This window comes from Rhinoderma darwinii, chromosome 5, assembly GCF_050947455.1.
Source record: "Rhinoderma darwinii isolate aRhiDar2 chromosome 5, aRhiDar2.hap1, whole genome shotgun sequence".
NCBI classification, from domain to species: Eukaryota; Metazoa; Chordata; class Amphibia; order Anura; family Rhinodermatidae; genus Rhinoderma; species Rhinoderma darwinii.
In genome coordinates, this window is record NC_134691.1 from 117,284,711 (window position 1) to 117,307,211 (window position 22,501).

The window sequence follows — 22,501 nt, forward strand, 5'->3', positions numbered from 1 at the left end:
ACTTCAAAATGGCCGCCATGGTCAACACCCAGCTTGAAAAGTTTCCCCCCTCCCATATACTAATGTGCCACAAACAGGAAGTTAATATCACCAACCATTCCCATTTTATTTTGGTGTATCCATATAAATGGCCCAACCTGTGTGTGTGTATGTATGTATGTATGTGTGTGTGTATATATATATATATATATATATATATATATATAAGCTTCATAAAGGTCCTATTGTAGGACAGAAACGTTGTTTTGTGTTTGACTGAATAAACCACCATTTTTTCATATTGGAGTGCTGCAAGTTTTTTTCTCTATTTATATAATACTCTGCTGGGCACCCGCACAACAGCTTTTTGTGAGTGCTGCTGCTTTCTGCCTTTACATATATATACATATATATATATATATATATATATATATATATATATATATATATATATATATATATATATATATACATATATACACACACACACTACTGTTCAAAAGTTTGGGGTCACCCAGACAATTTTGTGTTTTCCATGAAAAATCACACTTATATTTATCAAATGAGTTGCAAAATGACTAGAAAATATAGTCAAGACATTGACAAGGTTAGAAATAATGATTTTTATTTGAAATAATAATTTTCTCCTTCAAACTTTGCTTTCGTCAAAGAATGCTCCATTTGCAGCAATTACAGCATTGCAGACCTTTGGCATTCTAGCTGTTAATTTGCTGAGGTAATCGGGGGAAATTTCACCCCATGCTTCCAGAAGCCCCTCCCACAAGTTGGATTGGCTTGATGGGCACTTCTTGCATACCATACGGTCAAGCTGCTCCCACAACAGCTCTGTGGGGTTGAGATCTGGTGACTGCGCTGGCCACTCCATTACAGATAGAATACCAGCTGCCGGCTTCTTCCCTAAATAGTTCTTGTATAATTTGGAGGTGTGCTTTGGGTCATTGTCCTGTTGTAGGATGAAATTGGCTCCAATCAAGCGCTGTACACAGGGTATGGCATGGCGTTGCAAAATGGAGTGATAGCCTTCCTTATTCAAAATCCCTTTTACCTTGTAAAAATCTCCCACTTCACCAGCATCAAAGCAACCCCAGACCATCACATTACCTCCACCATGCTTGACAGATGGCGTCAGGCACTCTTCCAGCATCTTTTCAGTTGTTCTGCGACTCACAAATGTTCTTCTGTGTGATCCAAACACTTCAAACTTCGATTCGTCTGTCCATAACACTTTTTTCCAATCTTCCTCTGTCCAATGTCTGTGTGCTTTTAACCATATTAATCTTTTAGTTTTATTAGCCAGTCTCAGATATGGCTTTTTCTTTGCCACTCTGCCCTGAAGGCCAGCATCCCGGAGTCGCCTCTTCACTGTAGACGCTGACACTGGCGTTTTGCGGGTACTATTTAATGAAGCTGCCAGTTGAGGACCTGTGAGGCGTCTATTTCTCAAACTAGAGACTCTAATGTACTTGTCTTGTTGCTCAGTTGTGCAGCGGGGCCTCCCATTTCTCTTTCTACTCTGGTTAGAGCCTGTGTGTGCTGTCCTCTGAAGGGAGTAGTACACACCGTTGTAGGAAATCTTCAGTTTCTTGGTAATTTCTCGCATGGAATAGCCTTCATTTCTAAGAACAAGAATAGACTGTCGAGTTTCACATGAAAGCTCTCCTTTTCTAGCCATTTTGAGAGTTCAATCGAACCCACAAATGTAATGCTCCAGATTCTTAACTAGCTCAAAGGAAGGTCACTTTTATAGCTCCTCTAAACAGCAAAACTATTTACAGCGGTGCTAACATAATTGCACAAGGATTTTCAAGTGTTTTCTAATCATCCATTAGCCTTCTAACACAGTTAGCAAACACAATGTACCATTAGAACACTGGAGTGATGGTTGCTGGAAATGGGCCTCTATACACCTATGTAGATATTGCATTAAAAACCAGACGTTTGCAGCTAGAATAGTCATTTAGCACATTAACAATGTATAGAGTGTATTTCTGATTAATTTAATGTTATCTTCATTGAAAAAAGCTGTGCTTTTCTTGCAAAAATAAGGAAATTTCTAAGTGACCCTAAACTTTTGAACGGTTGTGTGTGTGTGTATGTGTATGTGTATATATATATATATATATATATATATTCAAAGTCAGGCAGCGTGTGGGTGCAAGCTCTAAGGAACAGACCAAGTTCCAAGTACATACAAAATGAAAAAATGAGCAACTCCAAGGTTCAAGTGAAAAAAATGGGTACTTTAATGCCCGTGTGACGTTTCAGCTCCGTCCACTGGAGCCTTTCTTGCTTGAGAAAGGCTCCAGTGGACGGAGCTGAAACGTTGCACGGGCAATAAAGTACCCCATTCTTTTCACTTGAACTTTGGATTTGCTTCTCATTTTTTCGTGTGTGTGTATATGTATGTATATAATACACACGCACACAGCGTTCCCTTTAAAAGTCTATGTAAAGTGCCTTGCAAAAGAAAGTAGTGTGTGTATGTGTATATATTACAGTCCAAATACAAATGAACACAGCACTCCACGAATCCAGAAATCAGGCCATGTGCTCGTCACCAGGGGATGAATCAATTCCCCTTTTTTTTAGCATAGAGAAAGACATAGAACGCAGTAACGGCACCAGGACTCCAAGATAGATGAAGACAGGGTGGATTTATTCACCTCAAAACAGTGACGTTTTGGTTCAACATAGCTTGAGAAAGGTTCCTGTTGAACTGAAACGTAGCTGTTTTGAGGTGAATAAATCCACCCTGCTCACAGTGAGTTCTGCGCTGTAATGAACCACCGCCCCAGAGCATTCCAGAATGCAGTTTTCTAATATTTTTTTGGCCCTGTGCAAAAATGTTGCAGACTTCTCTATATTATGTACTGAAAATATTGTCCTATGTGCTGAAGTGTATATTCTACAACATAAAGTTACATCCCAGAATTCTTTCTAGAGGTTACTTATTGCTGTACAACAGCACTTACACAGTGAGCCCTGCAATACCTGGATTCGGGTGTATGTTAGGAAATCGCACGCTGTTCTAATTTCAGCCTCTGGGACCTATTTCATTATAGCTTAGGGCCCCTTGAAGATGTTCTGTAAATGTATAGTAATCTTACTGTTGTATTGCCATGTTAAAATATGACGACTTTCCCTTTTTGTTTCTAGGAATTTTTTGAACACGCACAAAAACTTTGGGATGATGACGGTGTGAAGGCATGCTTTGAGAGGTCAAATGAATACCAACTCATTGACTGCGCACAATAGTAAGTGCTTTTTCCTCTGTTTTGGTAATATTGGCAAAATAAATACTTCAAGGGTCTATATGAGATTTTCTGGATTTTGCAATAGTGGCATTCTTTTCAATGAGCCTAATATAGTAGCTGCAATACCAGACATGGCCAATAAACAACAGTGGTGCTATTAAAGAAAAATCTTTAACCCCTTAAGGACACGGCCAATTTTGGCCTTGAGGTCAGAACCATTTTTTTATATTTCCCTCTGCATCCCGACGTTCATAACTTTTTTTTATTTTTTTGTACGACGTATTTGTGTGAGACTTTGTTTTTTTGCGGGACGAGTTGTACTTTATGTAGGTACCGTTTTTTTGGTACAAATACATTGTTTAATTTATATACATTTTTATTTTGGCGAAAATGAAGAAAAAAGCAGTTCCGCTGCAGCTTTAATCATCATAAATAATGTTATACATTTGTTGTACAGGTTGTTACGGTCGTGGCAATACCAAATATGTCTGTATTTCATGTTTTGGGACTTCTATTTTAAAAAGTTTATTAATTGTAAAAAATTAGTATTTCTGTGTATTTTTTACTTTTTTTTATTTAACAGGGACTTTCTGTGACTAGATCAAAGGGCAGTCCTCCCTTCTCTTATTTGCTTTGAATGCCGTGTTCAAGGGGTTAACGGCGGAGAGAAGAGGTTTCTCTTCTCTCCGCGGTTAGAGCGGTGCTATGGCTGTGTATTACAGCCGTTGCCTCGCTCCTGATCGCGCTCGGACACTGACTGTCACACAGGACAAGATTGCTCGTCCTAATACGCTAAGTAACCGCCGCTCAGGACGAGTATTCTTGTCCTGTTTCGGCAACTAGTTAATCTAATAAACCTGTTTAACTGTGTAAAAAAGAGTTTGTGAGATTTTTATTTTAATAGATGTAATTCGTAAGTAATTTATTTATACAGATAACACAAAATCCTAATGAAAAATTCTCTCTCATAAATGAAAAATATTTTTTGTAACAAAATATTTGTATGAGCAGAATAGAAGTGTATGTATATTTGTGTGTGTATTTTTTTCTAAATATATCTATGAATTAACCCCTTTAATGTAAATCAGTATGTTTTCTCACAAACACGTTTCACCTAGCCACATAAAGAGAACGTGGGACCGAAAGTCCCCCCCGAAGTGCTCCATGAGAATTGAGCGCTGGTGTGTATTCTCGACCAGCGCTGCTTTCATTTCTATGGCGCTGCCTGAGACAGCGGTCCCAGAAGTCCCATAGAGATTAATAAAACACGGGCCGAGGATGCGCTCCATTCTCGTGGAGCACTTGAAGGGGTTATGTGGGGACCGAAAAGTATTAGCAGTGTACTAATTAATATAATATACCTTCTGCTAATATACAACTACTGCTTGTACATAGAGTACAGCGGGGCCGGTCGAGTCGTAATGAAGGAAGACAGTGCAACTAGACTTCCGGTCCCCCGCCAGCGCTATAAAAACTATCAAAGTCTCATAATCATTGCGTTGGGGGACCGGATTGTATATTAGCGAGTGTACTCACATGCTGCACTGAGTACACTGCTAATACTTTTCGGTCCCCACATAACCTCTTTTGGTCTCCTGTTCTCCTCATCGCTGGGGGTCCCAGCAGTCGGTCCCCCAGCGATCACATGTATCCCCTATCTTATAAATGGGGGATACATGTGTTTTGTGGGAAAACCCTTTTATGGTATACTTAATTAGTACATTGTTTTTAGAATATTTCAAATACTATTAAAATGATTAAATGAATGGTTCTTCATATGCTGATGCCAAGCTTGCTCGTCTGGTATGAAGGCCATTGAAATGGTTAAGGAGGTTTGAATTCCCATTGAAAAGACCCATTTAAAAGCTTGACATGCGTTGAACTTCTCTAGGGCAGGTTATGGGAACTTCATTCTTGTGGGAACATAAGCTTTAGACTATTCAGTTATCAAACTTCATCATGTAAAAGTTTGATTTCTATCTTCAGTTGGGTGAATTTAGTAAAATATTGTTCTTGGCTTTTGAACAGAAGACCCGAGTGTAGAAAATACATAAGAAAACACAGGTGTGGGGTTCTTGCTGATCTGTCCTTTTATATAGCGTTAGTTATCCCACAGTGCAGCTTTTTCCTGTCATGTTCTACATACTCTGTAAAACAATGCAACAGCGTGGATACTCGAGCAGATGAAATTTGCCTACAATTACGGAATGACAGAGATGACGACATATTTTGTGATCCAATGCGGTTGCCACTTTATAGATAATGTGTTCTAAACAGTGGGTAAGAGAAATGTGTGGCACTTACTAAAATATACCGTTCAGAATTCCAGCGCCTTTTTTGCATTTTGAAACGCCACCCCCTGGTTATCAAGGACATCGCCCTGCTGCAATCGTTCCAAAAATGGCCGCTGATCATTGTAATGCACTGCGCCTGCGCTAGTTCCACGGTGCGCAAGCACAGATGAAAACTTAGTACAGTCACTGAACTTCAGTATGTTGTTAAGTGGCATTCAACCCCCTTACCAATTTTTTTAGACTACAGAGCGGCAGATTTTCTGTTGATGTTGCTCCAGAATTCTGGCTTAAGTTGCAACTTTTTTTTTTTTGGCATGTGTTATTTTTGACATTCATTAATGAAATACGCCACAAAAAATAGATGTTTGCAACTTGTCCACCAGGGGCGTGGCTTAAGATGCACCAAATGGCGCCACAATTTTGGTATGGAAAAAAATTTAGGAAAATAAGCAAACCAGGAGTCGTCATAAAGTTAGGGAGACGTGTCCAGAGGTGCACCAAATTTAACATCCAGCATGAGCCACTGATAAATTTGGCGCATTCAGTATAATTCCAAGCTGTCTGAATTTCACAGTTTAAGTAAATCTGCCCCATTGTGTATAAAGTGGCCAACCCCCTCAGTATAGCTGTATTTGTTGTAGTGACCTGCGTATTATGCCTTTTTTTTCTGGCTGGAGTAAAAATGACACACATAAACCGGCCTCAATATCCACAATGAAATCTGCATGGGTTACAAGCAAATTTTGTTGGGGATTTCAGTTAAGATGCTGGTGTGGATTTCAGTCTTTGCTTTGCAATGAACAAAATCCAGCAGTAAAATGGCAGAAAAGTCACTTTGTGCCCCCATATAGACATTGGGCCCTGTTTATGTCCCCATATAGAAGTTAGGCCCCCAGTTTGTAATACCATAAATTTAGTGTCCTCTGTATATAGTACCACACATCCCCCCCCTCTCCCGGGGAGTGCCGCGCTGTAGGTAGCGGGGTTTCCTCTAGGAGTGGAATCCCCAGCCAGAGCATTGCCAACGCTATTGCTGGGGATTCTTCCACTTCAGGAGAAGCCCCTGACGTCACTGTCCATATATGGACAGTGTTGTCAGGGGCAACCCCAGAGCCATCGTCCCGGGCAGAGCACTACTAGTACTCTGCCTGGAACTCCTGCACTGCTCCTGACATCACTGTCCATATACAGATAGTGATGTCTGGAGCAGAGCTGAAGTCTCGGGCAGAGCGCTAGTAAAGGCTCTGCTCCTGGATTCCGGACCTGGGGAAGCCCCTGACACTACTGTCCATATGCGGATAGTGATGTCAGGTGCAACCCCAGAGCCAATGTTCCGGGCAGAGCGCCACTAACACTCTGCCTGGGACACTGCTCTCCTCCTGACCTCACTGTCCATATATGTGCTGCCGTACATCGGCAGCACCCCCCCCCCCCCAGGGTAGGATTGATACACTCCCAACTAGGGATGTCACAATACCAGAATACGGACTTCGATACCGATACTTCGTGTAGTATACTCCATACCAAAACGATACTTTTGCCAACAATAATAATAATAAAAAAAGTTTTCTGATGTGAGGCGCGTGGTGTGATGAATTTTGAACCTCCACGTGCCTCACATTAATAGTAATTAACCCCATCATGTTGCTCAGTCATAATGGACAACATTGAGTTAATGTGTGAGGTACAGGATGGGGTTAATTACGATTAATGTGAGGCACATGGAGGTTCAAAATTCATAATACCTCGTGCCTCACATTAATGTTTGTTTATTTTTATTTAACATTACTTTACTTATTTTTTTTTACTTTTTTATTTTTAAACTTTAATGTACTGGCATATACGTATATGCCAGTATATTAGCCTGTGTACTGATAGTACACAGGCAGTTGTTAGGACATACCTAAGTATGCCCTAACAGGAAATATAGTCAGACAGCCCTGGGGTCCTTCAATGGACCCTGCGCTTTCTGCCCATATATGATATGGCCCTCGATCGCGTCAAAGGAATTCCCTGTGACGCGATCCAAAGTGCATCCCCCTTCTCATTTTCCCCTTGAATGCTGCGGTCAGCTTTGATCGCAGCATTTAGGGGAATAACGGTGGAGAGGAGAGGTTTCTCTGATCTCCGCCAGCGGGGCTGCGGTTGTATAATACAGCCATTGCCCCGCTCCTGACAATAAGTGCGTGTGCGGTCAGCATGAGGTGATGCGGCTGGCACTGCACTAATGAGCGGCGGCGCAGGCACTGAAGACAGAACATGGGGGTGTTTTGCAGTGCGCCCGCCATGTTCTGTCCTCAGTGCCGCCGCTCATTAGTGCAGCGCTGGTCGCATCACATCATGCTGACCACGCGCGCACTTCTCAGGAGCGGGGCAATGACTGTATTACACAGCCGCAGCCCCGCTCTCATACATTCGTGTATTACAAATTGAGCTGTGCAGCCGCATAGCTTAGTATCGAAATACATGAAATGACGGTATCGAACCGTTTGAGGGTGCACGTCATCGAAACAGTATCGAAGTTTCGATGCATCGTGCATCCCTACTCCCAACATCCAAATAAAGCCTCAGTTTACAACCTGCAATAACCCTGCAACCTCTACTTTACCGGATGAACAGCTTCTACCCTCACCTACTCTCCTTCCCTTGTAGATTGTAAGCCTTTGCTGTCGGGCTCCTCCTTACGTACCAGTCTGCCATTCATGAAGCTCCTGTTTATTGTACTTGTTTTTATTGTCTTCTGTCATTTGTTTAAACCCTTTTTTATATGTGCAGCACCCTAGAATTAATGGCGCTTTAAGATTAATACATGTAAATGGAGCAAAATGGGCACCACTCCTATGTTTATTTCTGTCAATGCACATGGAAATGAAAATAAGTTATTGCTCTTAAACATGCAAATTGTGATCAAATATAATGAATAGCAAGCGAACTAACGTATTAATGAGATTTTCATACAAAAGCATTGTATGACCTGCCATGTGACCGCAGCAATGGGACCCAGATGCATCCCGTGAACTGTCTACTTTTAATACCAATGTAAATGCGCAGTTGTTCTCCACTGAACAAACGTGCAAAATTAGAGCCGGCCTATCTCTACTTGCTGCACAAAACCTCATCATATTGTATACATCTCGCCTATCTTTCTAATTCCTGTTTTTTTAAAATCTTTGTCTTGTATGTGTTCATCCGGAAGTCGTATGATTTTTTTGTGTTATTTTTTTTTTTTTTTCGTTTTTTTTGCTTCTAGAAACCTATAAAGATATATTATGAAATAGGCGCAAAATGTTTAAAATAAATACAAAACGGTTTTAAAAGGTGGAAGTCTGTAAGCTTCCCCTTGTGGTGACTGCAGATGGCCAGAATTTTATTATTTTAAAGGGATTTTCCCATCTTCAGAAGCAATGGCATAAGGCTAGGATGGGCGGAAGTCAAACTTCGGGGTCCCCCGCCAATCTTATGAACAAATCGGCAAAAGAACCTTCGGGAATTCCTCTGCACAAGGCATGTCCCGTCTACCTGCTGTGTGGAAAATTACAATATCATTCCTTTCAAGTTGCACAGAATATGGAGCCCACACTTTTTATCATGAAAAAACTGTGATGGAAGCGCTGCGGTCCCTTCAGTCAGAGGATCATGGGAGTCCCACAGGGCCATCATCTTATGGTGGAAGAACCTCTAAGTCTATGGCTATGTGAAAGAAAGCAAGGAACTTGAAGCTTTTTATCAAAAGAAAAGAGTTATGAACCCTTAGGCTAGGGCAGGGGTCAGCAACCCGTGGCACTCCATTGGTTGTGAAAGTACAACTCCCAGCATGCCCTGACAGCCGCAGGCTTAAGTGCCACTGGTTGCTGACCCTTAAGTGGGAGATTATTGGTGTCTTTTGGTCACGGTAAAGTCTTGGGTTACTGTGACGGACATCAGTGTGTTTTTATGAGCGAAAAGTTTGAATTTCGCCAATTTAAAATCGTCTTTCAGGTGACTCATCTTTTGTGTATGGGTAGGTTTAAGCCTGAGTGAAGAACCATGTTGTCTCCTTCTGGCTGCTCAGGTCAAAAGGTTTATACATCAAGAATGGAGGTGACTTCTGGTAAGCCAAGGAGGCATACAGTGCATACAATTTTGGGAACAGGGAGAGGTTTATTAAGTTGAGATGCAACAGCTGAGCAAAGAACGCGACCCCTTTTTGATAAGAAGTTGGCTTCTCAAAACACCTGGCGGTCAGCTGTTCGCAGGTGGACGCTGCATTTTTCATGTAACATTATAGGCTGGCCATTAAAGTGAAAAGCCAACCATGTAATGCATGGATGGACCACGGCCCGGCTCTCCGTTGCGGTTCATATGGGGGAGTCTAATACAGCATATGACCCTAATAGAGAATATGAACATGGGTTGTCTATTTGAAACAATATATACCCCCCCCCTGTGTTAACCCCTTAAAGACACAGCCTGTTTTCGTCTAATGGACCAGGCCATTTTTTACAAATCTGACATGTCCGTTTGTGATCATAACTTTGAAAAGCTTTTATTTTTTCATGCAATTCTGAGATTTTCTCGTGCAATTTATCAAAGGGTTTATTGCGCATTTAGACCCCACAGGTTTTTTGTGGAATTAGGCAGTGAAAATTAATATCAAATTTTTTTCCACTAAAATGTTAACATTTTTCATTTCTACAAGGGTTAAAGGAGAAAAAGCACCCCAACATTTGGAAAGCAATCTCTCCCGAGTACGGCAATACTCCATATGTGGTCATAAACTGTTGTTTGGATACATGGCACGGCTCTGAAAGGCAGGAGCGCTACTTGGCATGCAGATTTTGCTGGAATGGTTTTTGGTGCCATGTCGCATTTGCAAAACCCTTGCCGGACCAAATCTGTGGAAACTCTCCCACCCCCCCCCCCCCCCCAAATGTGAGCCCATTTGGGAAACTGAACCCTAAGGCAACTTATCAAGTGGTGTAAGTGAGCATTTTGACCCCACAGGCTTTTTGCTGAATTTAGTGGAATTATGCTGTGAAATTGAAAATTACATTTTTTTCTGACAAAACTTGGACATTTTTCAATTTTTACAGAGAATAAAGGAGAAAAGGCACCCCAACATTTGAAAAGCATTTTTCTTAGAATTATGGCAATACCCCATATGGGGTCATAAACTGCGGTTTGGACACACGGCAGGACTCCGAAAGGCAGGAGCGCTATTTGGCATGCAGATTTTGCTGGCTTGGTGTTAGGCGCCATGTTACATTTGCAAAACCCTGAGGTACCAGAGTACAGTGGAAGCCCCCAAGAAGTGACCCCATTTTGGAAACTTCACCCCTCAAGGCATTTAACATTTGCCTGGACATATGACAGGGCTCAGAAGTGAGGAGCAACATGCGCATTTGAGGTCTATTTTGGTGATTTTCACAGCATTGGCTCACAATTGCAGGGCTCTGGGTTCAAGCAGTAAAACAAACCCCCAAGCAGAGACCCCTATTTTGGAAACTACACCCCTTAAGGCATTTTAAGGGGTGTAGTAAGCATTTTGACCCCACAGGTGTTTTGTCATTAGAAATTAATGCGCACCGGATGGTGCAAAGTGAAAATTGGCATTTTCCACTGATATGCCATTTTAGTACACAATATGTTCTGCCCAGTTTGTGCCACTGAAGACAAATACCTCATAAAATGTTAAACGGGTTTTTACGGGTATGGCAATGCCATATATGGGGACGTAAACTGCTGTTTGGGCACGCTGTAACATTCAGAAGCGAGGAAGCGCTATTTGGCACTTGGAGTGAACATTTTGCTTGGTAGTAGTTCTGTTTGGTGTATTGCTGATATTTCAGTTTATAATGTGGGGGCATATGTAAGCTGGGCAGAGTACATCAGGGCATAATAAGAGGGTGTAATAATGCGGTAAATAAATAATTCATAGATATGTGGCCAGTCTCGCACTGGTAAATGGTGTCCTATCTTATCCGCTTTTGGAACGATCTGTACATTTTGTGTTGTCATATTCTGGGAGCCAGAACTTTTTTATGTTTTCTTCAACTGAGCTGTGTGAGGGCTTATTTGTTGCGGGACAATCTGTAGTTTTCATTGGTACCATTTTGGGGTACACACAATTTTTTTAACTCTCTTTATTCCTTTTTTTGTTAAGCAAGGTGACAAAAAAACTGTCAGAATTGCTGGTTTTTGATTATTTTTTTTACGGTGTTCACCGTGGCCTATAAATGAAAATTTTACTTTATTCTGCGGGTTGATAGGATTACGGCGATACCAAATGCATATGTTTTTTTATGTTTTGCAGCGTATGCACAATAAAATCATTATTTTTTAAAAAAAAATTCGGCCATTGAGCGCTGCGGGCAAAAATTCAGCGAAAAACTCTCTCTGCCTCCCATTGATGTCAATGGGAGGTCAGAGACGTAAACGCCCGAAGATAAGGCACGTTGCTGCTTTTTCCTGCGAGACGGTTTTTCCGATCGCGGGGAAAAACGCCTCCGCCTCCCATTGAAATCAATGGGAGGCATTTTCAGCAGCTTTTTGGTACGGTTTCCGCGTCAAAAAACGTGCCAAAAAACTCAGCGTGAACAGGGCCTAATGCATTGCACTACCCACGTAGTCCAATTCATTAGAGCTGTCAGTCATTCACGGACAGTAAACCACTTCGGTCCCGTCTCTGGACGGGGCCTAATAGGCTATCGTATGTGGCAGATCAGGAGGCCATTGTCAGGCCTCCGGTTGCCATAGTAACTATCAGCATCCTCACGATCACATCGTGTCCATGCCAATCGCTACAAACCACTAAGATGCCGTGATCACTTTTGATCGTGGCATCTATGGGGTTAATGGCAGGGATTGGAGTTAGCTCCATTTCCTGCCGTTACAGCACGGTGTCAGCTGTAACATACAGCCGACACCGCCGGCTGATGTCGCAGGCTCAGCTCCCGATCCTGCCTCCGCACGCGCTTAGCAGGCCTCTGTACTTGGCAGACAGGTGGCCATTGTTAGGCCTCCGGTCTGCCAGTACAGCCATCTGAATCCCGCAATTGGCATTGTGGGGTTCCGATCTGCTAGGAAACACCATAGATGCAGCGCTCGCTTTTGAGCGCTGCATCTAAGTGGTTAATCGACCGGATCAGAGACTAGCTCCGGTCCTGGCCTTGCCCCAGGGAGTCAGCTGTAATATACACCTGACACCCTCATTACATTGTGTTGCGTTAAGTCCTTAACAACGACAACAACGTTCTATTAAGTTGGATGTCGTTAAGGGGTTAACTATTTTTACTAAAATGTTATAAAGAATAAGACCATAAAGCCAAATATCAACCAAAGATGCATGCTATCGTCCGTATATCATACATGCCAAGCAACCTCTCTAAACCTCATTTTTAGAGTCCTGATTTTGTATGTAGTGGTAAATGGCACAAATTGGCAGGCAAGATTTTCACATGTAGCAGTAGACCACATACTTGGCACTCCATTGTGTATATATACACACAGTATTTTAACATCGTTTTATTTTTACTGCATTCCATGTGACGTGCAAAGTAAAAACCTCCTGAAATGGCACAAGTCTTGTGTCTAGTGCAGTATTGAAGTGCCTTCCAAGCTTGCATCTGTTTCATCGTACTTTCATATGTATGGTTTACTATATGTAGTAATAGTATTTGTTCGAGGTTACAATAATGGCTGCCACACCTCTGCAAATATTGGAAAATATCATCTTTATCAGAAACGATGAGGTTTTTCTGTTTGCTTTTCTATGACTTTCTAAATGTTCCTGGCTTTCTAAAGCATGGTGTGTGTTATTGATGGCAATATGGTTTGCTTTTAACAGCTCTTGTGGGTTATACTAATGTAATGTTAATTGTCATTTATTTTCATTCAGAAACCTCTTCCTGTCTAAAGACAAAAAGTCTAGTGTACAAGTTTCAAAGATTAGTGTCAGGGCAGAGCATATGATGGTATGGTTATTTCCTAATCTTAGAATCTCTTTGGAAACCTTGTTTGCCTTATTTAATGAATGAAGTCACTCATTATATATATATCTATTGCATGCACAAATCTTTACAGATATGTCTAGTTGTTGCACAATTCTTGTGAATCCATAGAAAAGTGCACATTGTGTTGACACGACATCTCCGGCAGTCAGACTCCCAAGGCCCTTTTACACGGGCAAACGAGCGTTCATATGAAAACTCGTTTCCAATCATTGCTCTGTGTAAACAGGGTAACGATGAGCCGAAGAACGAGCAAATGCTATAATTTATGCAGCAGTAAATTTTCTTGTCGGCAGCACTGTGTAAACTGGAATATGTGCTTCCGACATGATGGAAATGCATTGGGCCCCGAGTGATCGTAGTAACGATCGTTCGTCCCCATACATAACTGTTTATATTTCCTGGTGAAAGGAGCAAACGAGCGCCAATCAACGAGCTGAGCTGTGTTCTTGATCGGCGCTTGTTTTTACGGCTCATATTGCCCGGTGCAAAAGGACCATTATTGCGTTGCTGGTAAATCACTCCCGCAGATGTCAACATAGCCAGATGGAGGAGAACATAATACATTGCTACATCATACCACGGAACGCAGAGGAGGACCTTTATTAAGACTGACGTTTCGTACGCATTTATGAGTCCACTTCCAGTTCAACACCCCCCCCCCTCCCCTCACCCCTGCAAATGAACATAACATTAAAACCTTTAGTTACCACCCCACTATCCCCCACTCCCCGGCTCCCCTAAGGGTATGTGCACACGATGAGAGGCATTTACGTCTGAAAAGACAGACTGTTTTCAGGAGAAAACAGCTGCCTCGTTTCAGTCGTAAATGCTCCTCCTCGTATTTTGCGAGGCTTCTCTGACAGCCGTAAATTTTGAGCTGTGCTTCATTGAGTTCAATGAAGAACGGCTCAAATTACGTCTGAAAAAAGTGCCCTGCACTTCTTTTGACGAGGCTGTATTTTTACGCGTCGTCGTTTGACAGCTGTCAAACGACGACGCGTAAATGATAGGTTGTCTGCACAGTACGTCGGCAAACCCATTCAAATGAATGGGCAGATGTTTGCCAACGTATTGTAGCCCTATTTTCAGACGTAAAACGAGGCATAATACGCCTCGTTTACGTCTGAAAATAGGTAGTGTGAACCCAGCCTAAGACTCTCACATCAGGCCAATCTGTGTCACAGCCTTATATTCAGTGGGCCATCTAAATTCATGGACGACTATCAATTGGACTTTCAAGCTGTGTCTACAGTTGGGTGATCTAGTTGTGAATTATGGCCACATATACCCTTGGATGGTTATTATATACAACCTGCTTGTCGAATCCTTACCAGATGACTTTCCCCTTCTGGTTTCTTGGACATTCTGGTCTCTGTTCCCACATTATGGAATAGTTGTGTTCCCAAAAGAGATTCATTATACATTTCAGATATCAGACCTCTCCTTTTTTTTGGCTTTCAGTCTCCTAACCCACATATGTACCTAATAATATAATAATAATTTTTATTTATATAGCGCCAACCTATTCCGCAGAACTTTACAGTTCAGGGGGTACATTGTACGGACAAAATCCAACATTACATAGTGACCAAACTAAATTACAATTCAAACCAGAGGAGTGGGGACCCTGCTCGTAAGAGCTTACAATCTATTTACCTTTTTGTTAACTTTTCTTCTGTAGTGTTTTGTATTAATATATATTTGGATTAGCTAAATATTGCTTCTCTTGTTTTCTTTTATAGAAATTCTATACATACTACAGTTAGCTATTCTTTATACCATTGCGGCATATGGGGATGGAAGCAGTGGCGTAGCTATAGGGGTCGCAGCGGTCGCACTTGCGACCGGGCCCCTAAGCCTGGGGGGGCCCACGGGCCCCCGTTGCCATACTGTATGCTTCCAAAAAAAATCTTCTGTGCCGTAAAGCCGGCACTTCCTGGTTACGGTCACATGGTACACTTAGTGTACCATGTGACCGTGTTGTCACGTGACACGTCTTCCGGACAGTGGAGTGGAAGAGTCGGTGCCGAGGACTCCAGGTGAGCTGCAGTCTGTGTTGTGTTGTAATGTATTGTGATGTAATGTGTTGTGATGCCTTGTAATGTATTGTGCTGTTTGCGGTGGAGAGGAGGGGGGGGGGGCCGTTAAATCACAGCCCCCCCTCCTCTCTCCACCGCAAACTTCACAATACAACACAATACAGTATAGTACACATGACTATGAGAGCGGGGCTGCGGCTGTGTAATACAGCCATTGCCCCGCTCCTGAGTCCTGACATGTGCGCGCCGTCAGCATGATGTGATGCGGCCAGCGCTGCACTAATGATCTGCGGCACTGAAGACAGAACATGGCGGGTGCACTGCAAAACACCCCCATGTTCTGTCCTCAATGCCTGAACCGCCGCTCATTAGTGCAGCGCCGGCCGCATCACCTCAGGCTGACCGCGCGTGCACTTGTTGTCAGGAGCGGGGCAATGACTGTATTACACAGTCGCAGCCCCGCTCTATAACGGCGGAGATCAGAGAAACCTCTCATCTCCGCCGTTATTCTCCTGAATGCTGCGATCAAAGCCGACTGCAGCATTCAGGGGAAAGTGAGAAGGGGGGATGCCCCTGGATCGTGTCACAGGGAATTCCTGTGACGCGATCGAGGGCCATACCATATATGGGCAGACAGCCCTGGGGTCTATTGAAGGACCCCAGGGCTGTCTTACCATATTTCCTGTTAGGGCATACTGAGGTATGTCCTAACAACTGCCTGTGTGCTATCTGTCCACAGGTTAATGTACTGACATATATCTGATATATGCCAATACATTGAAGTTTAAAAATAAAGTAAAAACAAAGTAATGTTAAATAAAAAAAACACACATTCACCTTTTTTACTATAAACATTAAAATAGTTCTCAATACATAAAATATACACATATTGGGTATTGGCGCGGCCGTAATAACCTGCACAACGATTTTTTTTTGCATTATTTGTGATGTGTGCGCTGTAAAAAAATAAAATAAACTGCTTTCTATCACTTATTGTGAGGCACAAGGTGTGAAGAATTTAACCTCCATGTGCCTCACATTAATAGTAATTAACCCCATCATGTACCTCACACATTAACCCATTATGACTGAGAAACATGACGGGATTAATTACTATTAACGTGAGGCACATTCAAAATTCAGCATCACACCTCGTGCCTCACATTAGAAAACGAAAGAACTTTTTTTTTTTATTACTGTAAACGAAGTATCGGTATCAAAGTCCAAATTTTGGTATCGTGACATCCCTACACTGTGGGTCGCGTCCCCCTGGGGATTCGTGTGAAGACCTCCGGGGGGTCGCGAGTCACTCACCGAGGTCCCGATTCCATTCAATCCTGGAGCAAGGAGCTGACATCTCCTTGATCCAGCATTCACTGTGCCCTGAGCAGCTCGACGCAGGCAGGCGGGATGTAGCGACATCTTCGCGCCTGTCTGCTCCGAGTCACTCATAGCACAGACCGGAGGAGGCGAAGGATCCTGCACCCGGCGTGGGAACGGGCATAGGTAAGTAATTATGCTATTTCTTTTATTATGCACATATGGGGGCATTATACTGTATGGGGGGGGGGGTGCTGATATTGTGTGGGGGGCATTATACTGCATGGGGGCAGATATGGCATGGGGGCTGATAAGATGGGGGCATTATACTGAATGGGGGCTGATATGGGGGAATTATACTGAATGGGGGCTGATATGGGGGAATTATACTGTATGGGGGCTGATATGGGGAGCATTATACCGTATGGGGCTGTTATGGGGGGGCATTATACTGTGTGGGGGCAGCTATGGGAGCATTATACTCTGTGGGGGCATTATACTATGGGGGCTGTTGGGCAAAGCGTCTGGGCATAGGCACGCACAGGGGTCTGATGATAATGATGATGGTGGTGTTGGGGAGTGGTAGGGGGGCCCAAGCTGAATTCTTGCACCCGGGCCCATGAGCCTTTAGCTACGCCCCTGGATGGAAGTAGGCTGAGCAACGCATAATACTAAAAATATATTGGACTATCTTATATACAGTATGTCTTATTCATGCTTGTTATCCATTTTATAAAAAATTGACTTCTCAAAAAAATGTGCGTTGTAGTAATTTTCTCTTTTTTTTATATAGCTGGGATTCTACGTTTTCTAGTTTATTCGAACCAGGAAGGGTTAGGCTGGATTCACACGAGCATGTTCGGTCTGTTGTGGACGGAACGTATTTCGGCCGCAAGTCCCAGACCGAACACACTGCAGGGAGCCGGGCTCCTAGCATCATAGTTAGGTACGACACTAGGAGTCACTGCCTCGCTGCGGGACAACTGTCCCGTACTGTAATCATGTTTTCAGTACGGGTCAGTAGTTCCACGGAGAGGCAGGGACTCCTAGCGTCGTACAGAACTATGATGCTAGGAGCCCGGCTCCCTGCAGTGTGTTCGGTCCAGGACTTGTGGCCGAAAAACGTTCCGTCCATTATGGACGTAATGTGCTCGTGTGAATCCAGCCTTACCATTGTCTGTGCCCAAATATATATTCATTATTATTCCTGCTTATTACTGTTTGAACCGACTTTCAGACCTTTTTTCCTCTACTTCTTTTTTTCTTTACATGATAAAAGATACCCAAATATCATCCTATGTGATGAGACATTATGGAATAACTTGATATTTGGCTTCTTTAACCCCTTAACGCTCCATGACCTACTATTAGGTCATGCTAACTGTAGCGTTCGCGCTCAGTGACCTAATAGTAGGTCATGGAGTAAACACGGCGCCGTTCGCGCGGGGCGCGTTCATGAGCTGTGATAGCTGCTGTTTCCGACAGCAGACTATCACTGCTCAATGTGCCGGGACCGATCGCGGAGCTCCCCCGCAGATTAACCCCTCAGAAGCCGCGTTCAATAGCGATCGCGGCTTCTTAGGGGTTAATCCGCCATCGCCAGCCTGCTACACGATAGCGGCCGGCGATGGTGACTATGGCAACCGGACACCAAACAATGGCGTCCGGCTATGCCATAGACGGAAGCCTAGTGGGTCCTGCCAACGTCAGGACCCACTATGCTTGCTGTCAGTGAGTAGCTAACAGTTCTAATACACTGCACTACGCATGTAGTGCAGTGTATTAGAATAGCGATCAGGGCCTCCTGCCCTCATGTCCCCTAGTGGGACAAAGTAATAAAGTAAAAAAAAAGTTAAAAAAAGATGTGTAAAAATAAGAAAATAAAAGTTTTAAAAGTAATAAAAGTAAAAGTCCCACTTTTTACCTTATCAGTCCTTTATTATTAATAAAAATATATAAACAAACAAATAAACTATACATAATTGGTATCGCCGCGTCCGTAACGGCCTGAACTACAAAATTATTTTGTTATTTATCCCGCACGGTGAACGCCGTAAAAAAAAATATTAATAAACCGAACCAGAATCACAATTGTTTGGTCACTTCACCTCCCAAAAAATGGAATAAAAAGAGATCAAAAAGTTGCATGTATCTAAAAACGGTATTGATGGAAACTACAGTCCGTTACGCAAAAAATAAGTCCTGGCACGGCTTTATTGATTGAAAAATAAAAAAGTTCTGGCGCTTAGAATAAGGTAACACAAAAATTAATGATTTTTTACAAAACGCCATAAGACATAAAAAAAAAACTAAACATCTGGTATCGCCGTAATCGTATCGCCCCGCAGAATAAAGTGAATGTGTCATTTATAGCACACGGTGAACGCTGTAAAAAAATTAGAATAAAAAAACAATAGTAGAATTGCTGTTTTTTAGTCACCACGCCACCTAAAAATAGAATAAAAACTGATCAAAAAGCCGCATGCACCCCAAGAAAACTACAATGGATTCCTCAAGGGGTCTAGTTTCCAAATTGGGGTCACTTTTGGGGGGTTTCCAATGTTTTGGCACCACAAAACCTCTTCAAACCGGACATGGTGCCTAATAAAAAAGAGGCCTCAAAATCCACTAGGTGCTCCTTTGCTTCGGAGGCCGGTGCTTCAGTCCATTACCGCACTAGGGCCACATGTGGGATATTTCTCAAAACGGCAGAATCTGGGCAATACGTATTAAGTTGCGTTTCTCTGATAAATCCTTTTGTGTTATAAAAAAAATGGTAGAAAGCGGATTTTCTGACAAAAAAAAAATATGTAAATTTCACCTCTACTTTGCTCTAAATTTCTGTGAAACACAAAGGGTTCATAAACTTTCTAAATGCTGTTGTGAATACTTTGAGGGGTCTAGTTTCTAAAATGGGTATTTGATAGGGGTTTCTAACATATGGGCCCCTCAAAGCAACTTCAGAACTGAACTGGAACCTAAAAAATAAATAAATGAGGCAATACTTCGCTTCTTACATTATACTGATAATGAGCCGTGCCCACCCCGAGATGACCCCAGTTTTGACCGTTTGTATAAACGGAGACCCCTATTAGACCGTTTCAGTGCCCGGTTTTCCCAAGCATACACCCCCGAGAAGTGTATTTCTATTGATGAGTCCCTGGTACATTTTAAAGGGAGGGTTCAATTCCGCGAGTACCTGCCGGGTAAGAGGGCAAGGTATGGCATGAAGATGTATAAGCTGTGAGAGTGCATCAGGGTATACCTACAGGTTTAGGATATATGAAGGAAAGGCCACCCCCAAACCAGACTGCATCCTGGACTACAATAGGTACATGGGAGGGATGGACTTGTCAAATCAAGTCCTGAAGCCCTACAATGCCATGCGGTGTGGTATAAGAAGCTGGCCGGGCACATCATACAGATGGCATTGTACAACGCGTACGTGCTACGTCGATGTGCAGGCCAGAGGGGAACTTTCCTGGAATTTCAAGATCTAATCTTTAGGGACCAGGAAGGGGGGGCACCCAGTACTTCTGGAGGCGAGGCCACACGCATCGTACCAGGGCAACACTTTCCAGGAGAAGTTCCCCAAACCGGTGGAAAGGGAAAGAGTCAAAAGAGGTGCAGAGTCTGCTATAAGAGGGGGATAAGGAAGAACACAATATACCAATGTGACTCCGCACAACTTACCCCCCTCATCTTTCCATTCTGAGCCCTGCCTTATGCCCAGGCAGCTGATAACAGCCACATGTAGGGTATTGCCGTACCTAGGAGAACCCACATTACAATTTAAGGGGTGTATATCTCCGGTGGCGCATGCTGGGCACAATATATTGGACACTGAAATGGCATATATATATATAAAATTGCAAATCTCACTCTGCACCATCTGCTGCGCATTATCTTTTACACAGTACCTGTGGGGTCAAAATGCTCCCTACACCTCTAGATGAATGTCTTAAGGGGTGTAGTTTTTAAAATGGGGTCACTTCTCGGGGGTTTCAGCTGTACTGGTACCTGAGGGGCTTCTGCATACATGACTTAGCACCAGAAAAGCTCCAGTAGGCCAAATGGTGGTCCTTTCCTTCTGAGCCCTCCCATGGGCCCAAACGGCAGTTTATCACCACAAATGGGGTATTGTCGCACTAAGGACAAATTGGGCAACAAAATGGGGTATGTTGTTCCCTGTGAAAATAAGAAATTTTGATCAAAAATGACATCTTATTGGAAAAAATATCATTTTTTTCATTTCACAGCCCAATTCAAATAGGTGCTGTGAAAAAACTGTGCGGTCAAAATGATAACAAAAACCATAAATGAATTCCTTGAGGGGTGTAATTTCCAAAATGGGGTCACTTCTGGTGGGTTTCCATTGTTTTGATACCTCAACACCTCTTCAAACCAGGCATGCTGCCTAAAATATATTCTAATAAAAAAGAGGCCTCAAAATGCACTAGGTGCTTCTTTGCTTCTAGGGCTTGTGTTTTAGTCCACGAGCGCACTAGAGCCACATGTGGGACATTTCTAAAAACTGCAGAATCTGGACAATACATATTTAGTAGTGTTTCTCTGGTAAAACCTTCTCTGTTACAGAAAAAAATTGAATAAAATTGAAATTCAGCAGAAAAAATGAAATTTGCAAATTTCATTTCCACTTTGCTTTAATTCCTGTGAAATGCCTGAAGGGTTAAAAAAACTTTCTAAATGCTGTTTTGAATACTTTGAGGGGTCTAGTTTTTAAAATGGGGTGTTTTATGGGCGTTTCTAATACATAGGCCCCTCAAATCCACTTCAGAACTGAACTGGTACCTTCAAAAAAAGGCTTTTGAAATTTTCTTAAGAATATGAGAAATTGCTGTTTATGTTCTAAGCCTTGTAACGTCCAAGAAAAATAAAATAATGTTCAAAAAAACGATGACAATCTAAAGTAGACATATGGGAAATGTGATCTAGTAACTATTTTGGGTGGTATAACCGTCTGTTTTCCAAGCAGATGCATTTAAATTCTGAAAAATGCTATTTTTTGTAAATTTTCTCTACATTTTGCAATTTTTCACAAATAAAGACTGAATATATCGACCAAATTTTACCACGAACATGAAGCCCAATGTGTCACGAGAAAACAATCTCAGAACCGCTTGGGTAGGTTTAAGCATTCCGACGTTATTACCACATAAAGTGAAATATGTCAGATTTGAAAAATGGGCTCTGAGCCTTAAGGCCAAAACTAGGCTGCGTCCTTAAAGGAACAGTGTTAAGGTTGGCATACACTGTCACACATGTGGGAATGGTCTTTGCCTATTTTTATGGTGTATAATTCCCGGAAAATCCGTACGCATTGGTTCATTTACCAATCTGGTTGTGTTTCATCTATTTTTTGGGGGGAATTGAGGCTTTAGTCTTTATACACATTAACCTTTTTGTTGTATTTTTATATGGATCAACATAAATAAGTTATATATTTGTGTTTGACAAATGCGTTACGGTTTCATCTTCCGTACATGCCGTGTACATGAGGTTTAATAATGAGCACTACATACTGTTATGCAAGTCCTATTCATATTCATTTGTAGAGCCTTTGTAATGGCTATTGTGGTGGA

The 22,501-nt window shown here is 42.4% G+C and overlaps 1 protein-coding gene across 3 annotated transcripts in view; it reads left to right on the plus strand.

The window, feature by feature from the left end:
* GNAL (G protein subunit alpha L) overlaps positions 1 to 22,501 on the plus strand; it is a 314,748-nt gene that overhangs the window by 211,344 nt on the left and 80,903 nt on the right. For all 3 annotated transcript variants that reach the window (XM_075826433.1, XM_075826436.1, XM_075826435.1), the window contains exon 5: positions 3,157 to 3,254. In XM_075826433.1, the coding sequence (XP_075682548.1) occupies positions 3,157 to 3,254 (98 nt within the window). The remainder of the gene's footprint in view (positions 1 to 3,156; positions 3,255 to 22,501) is intronic.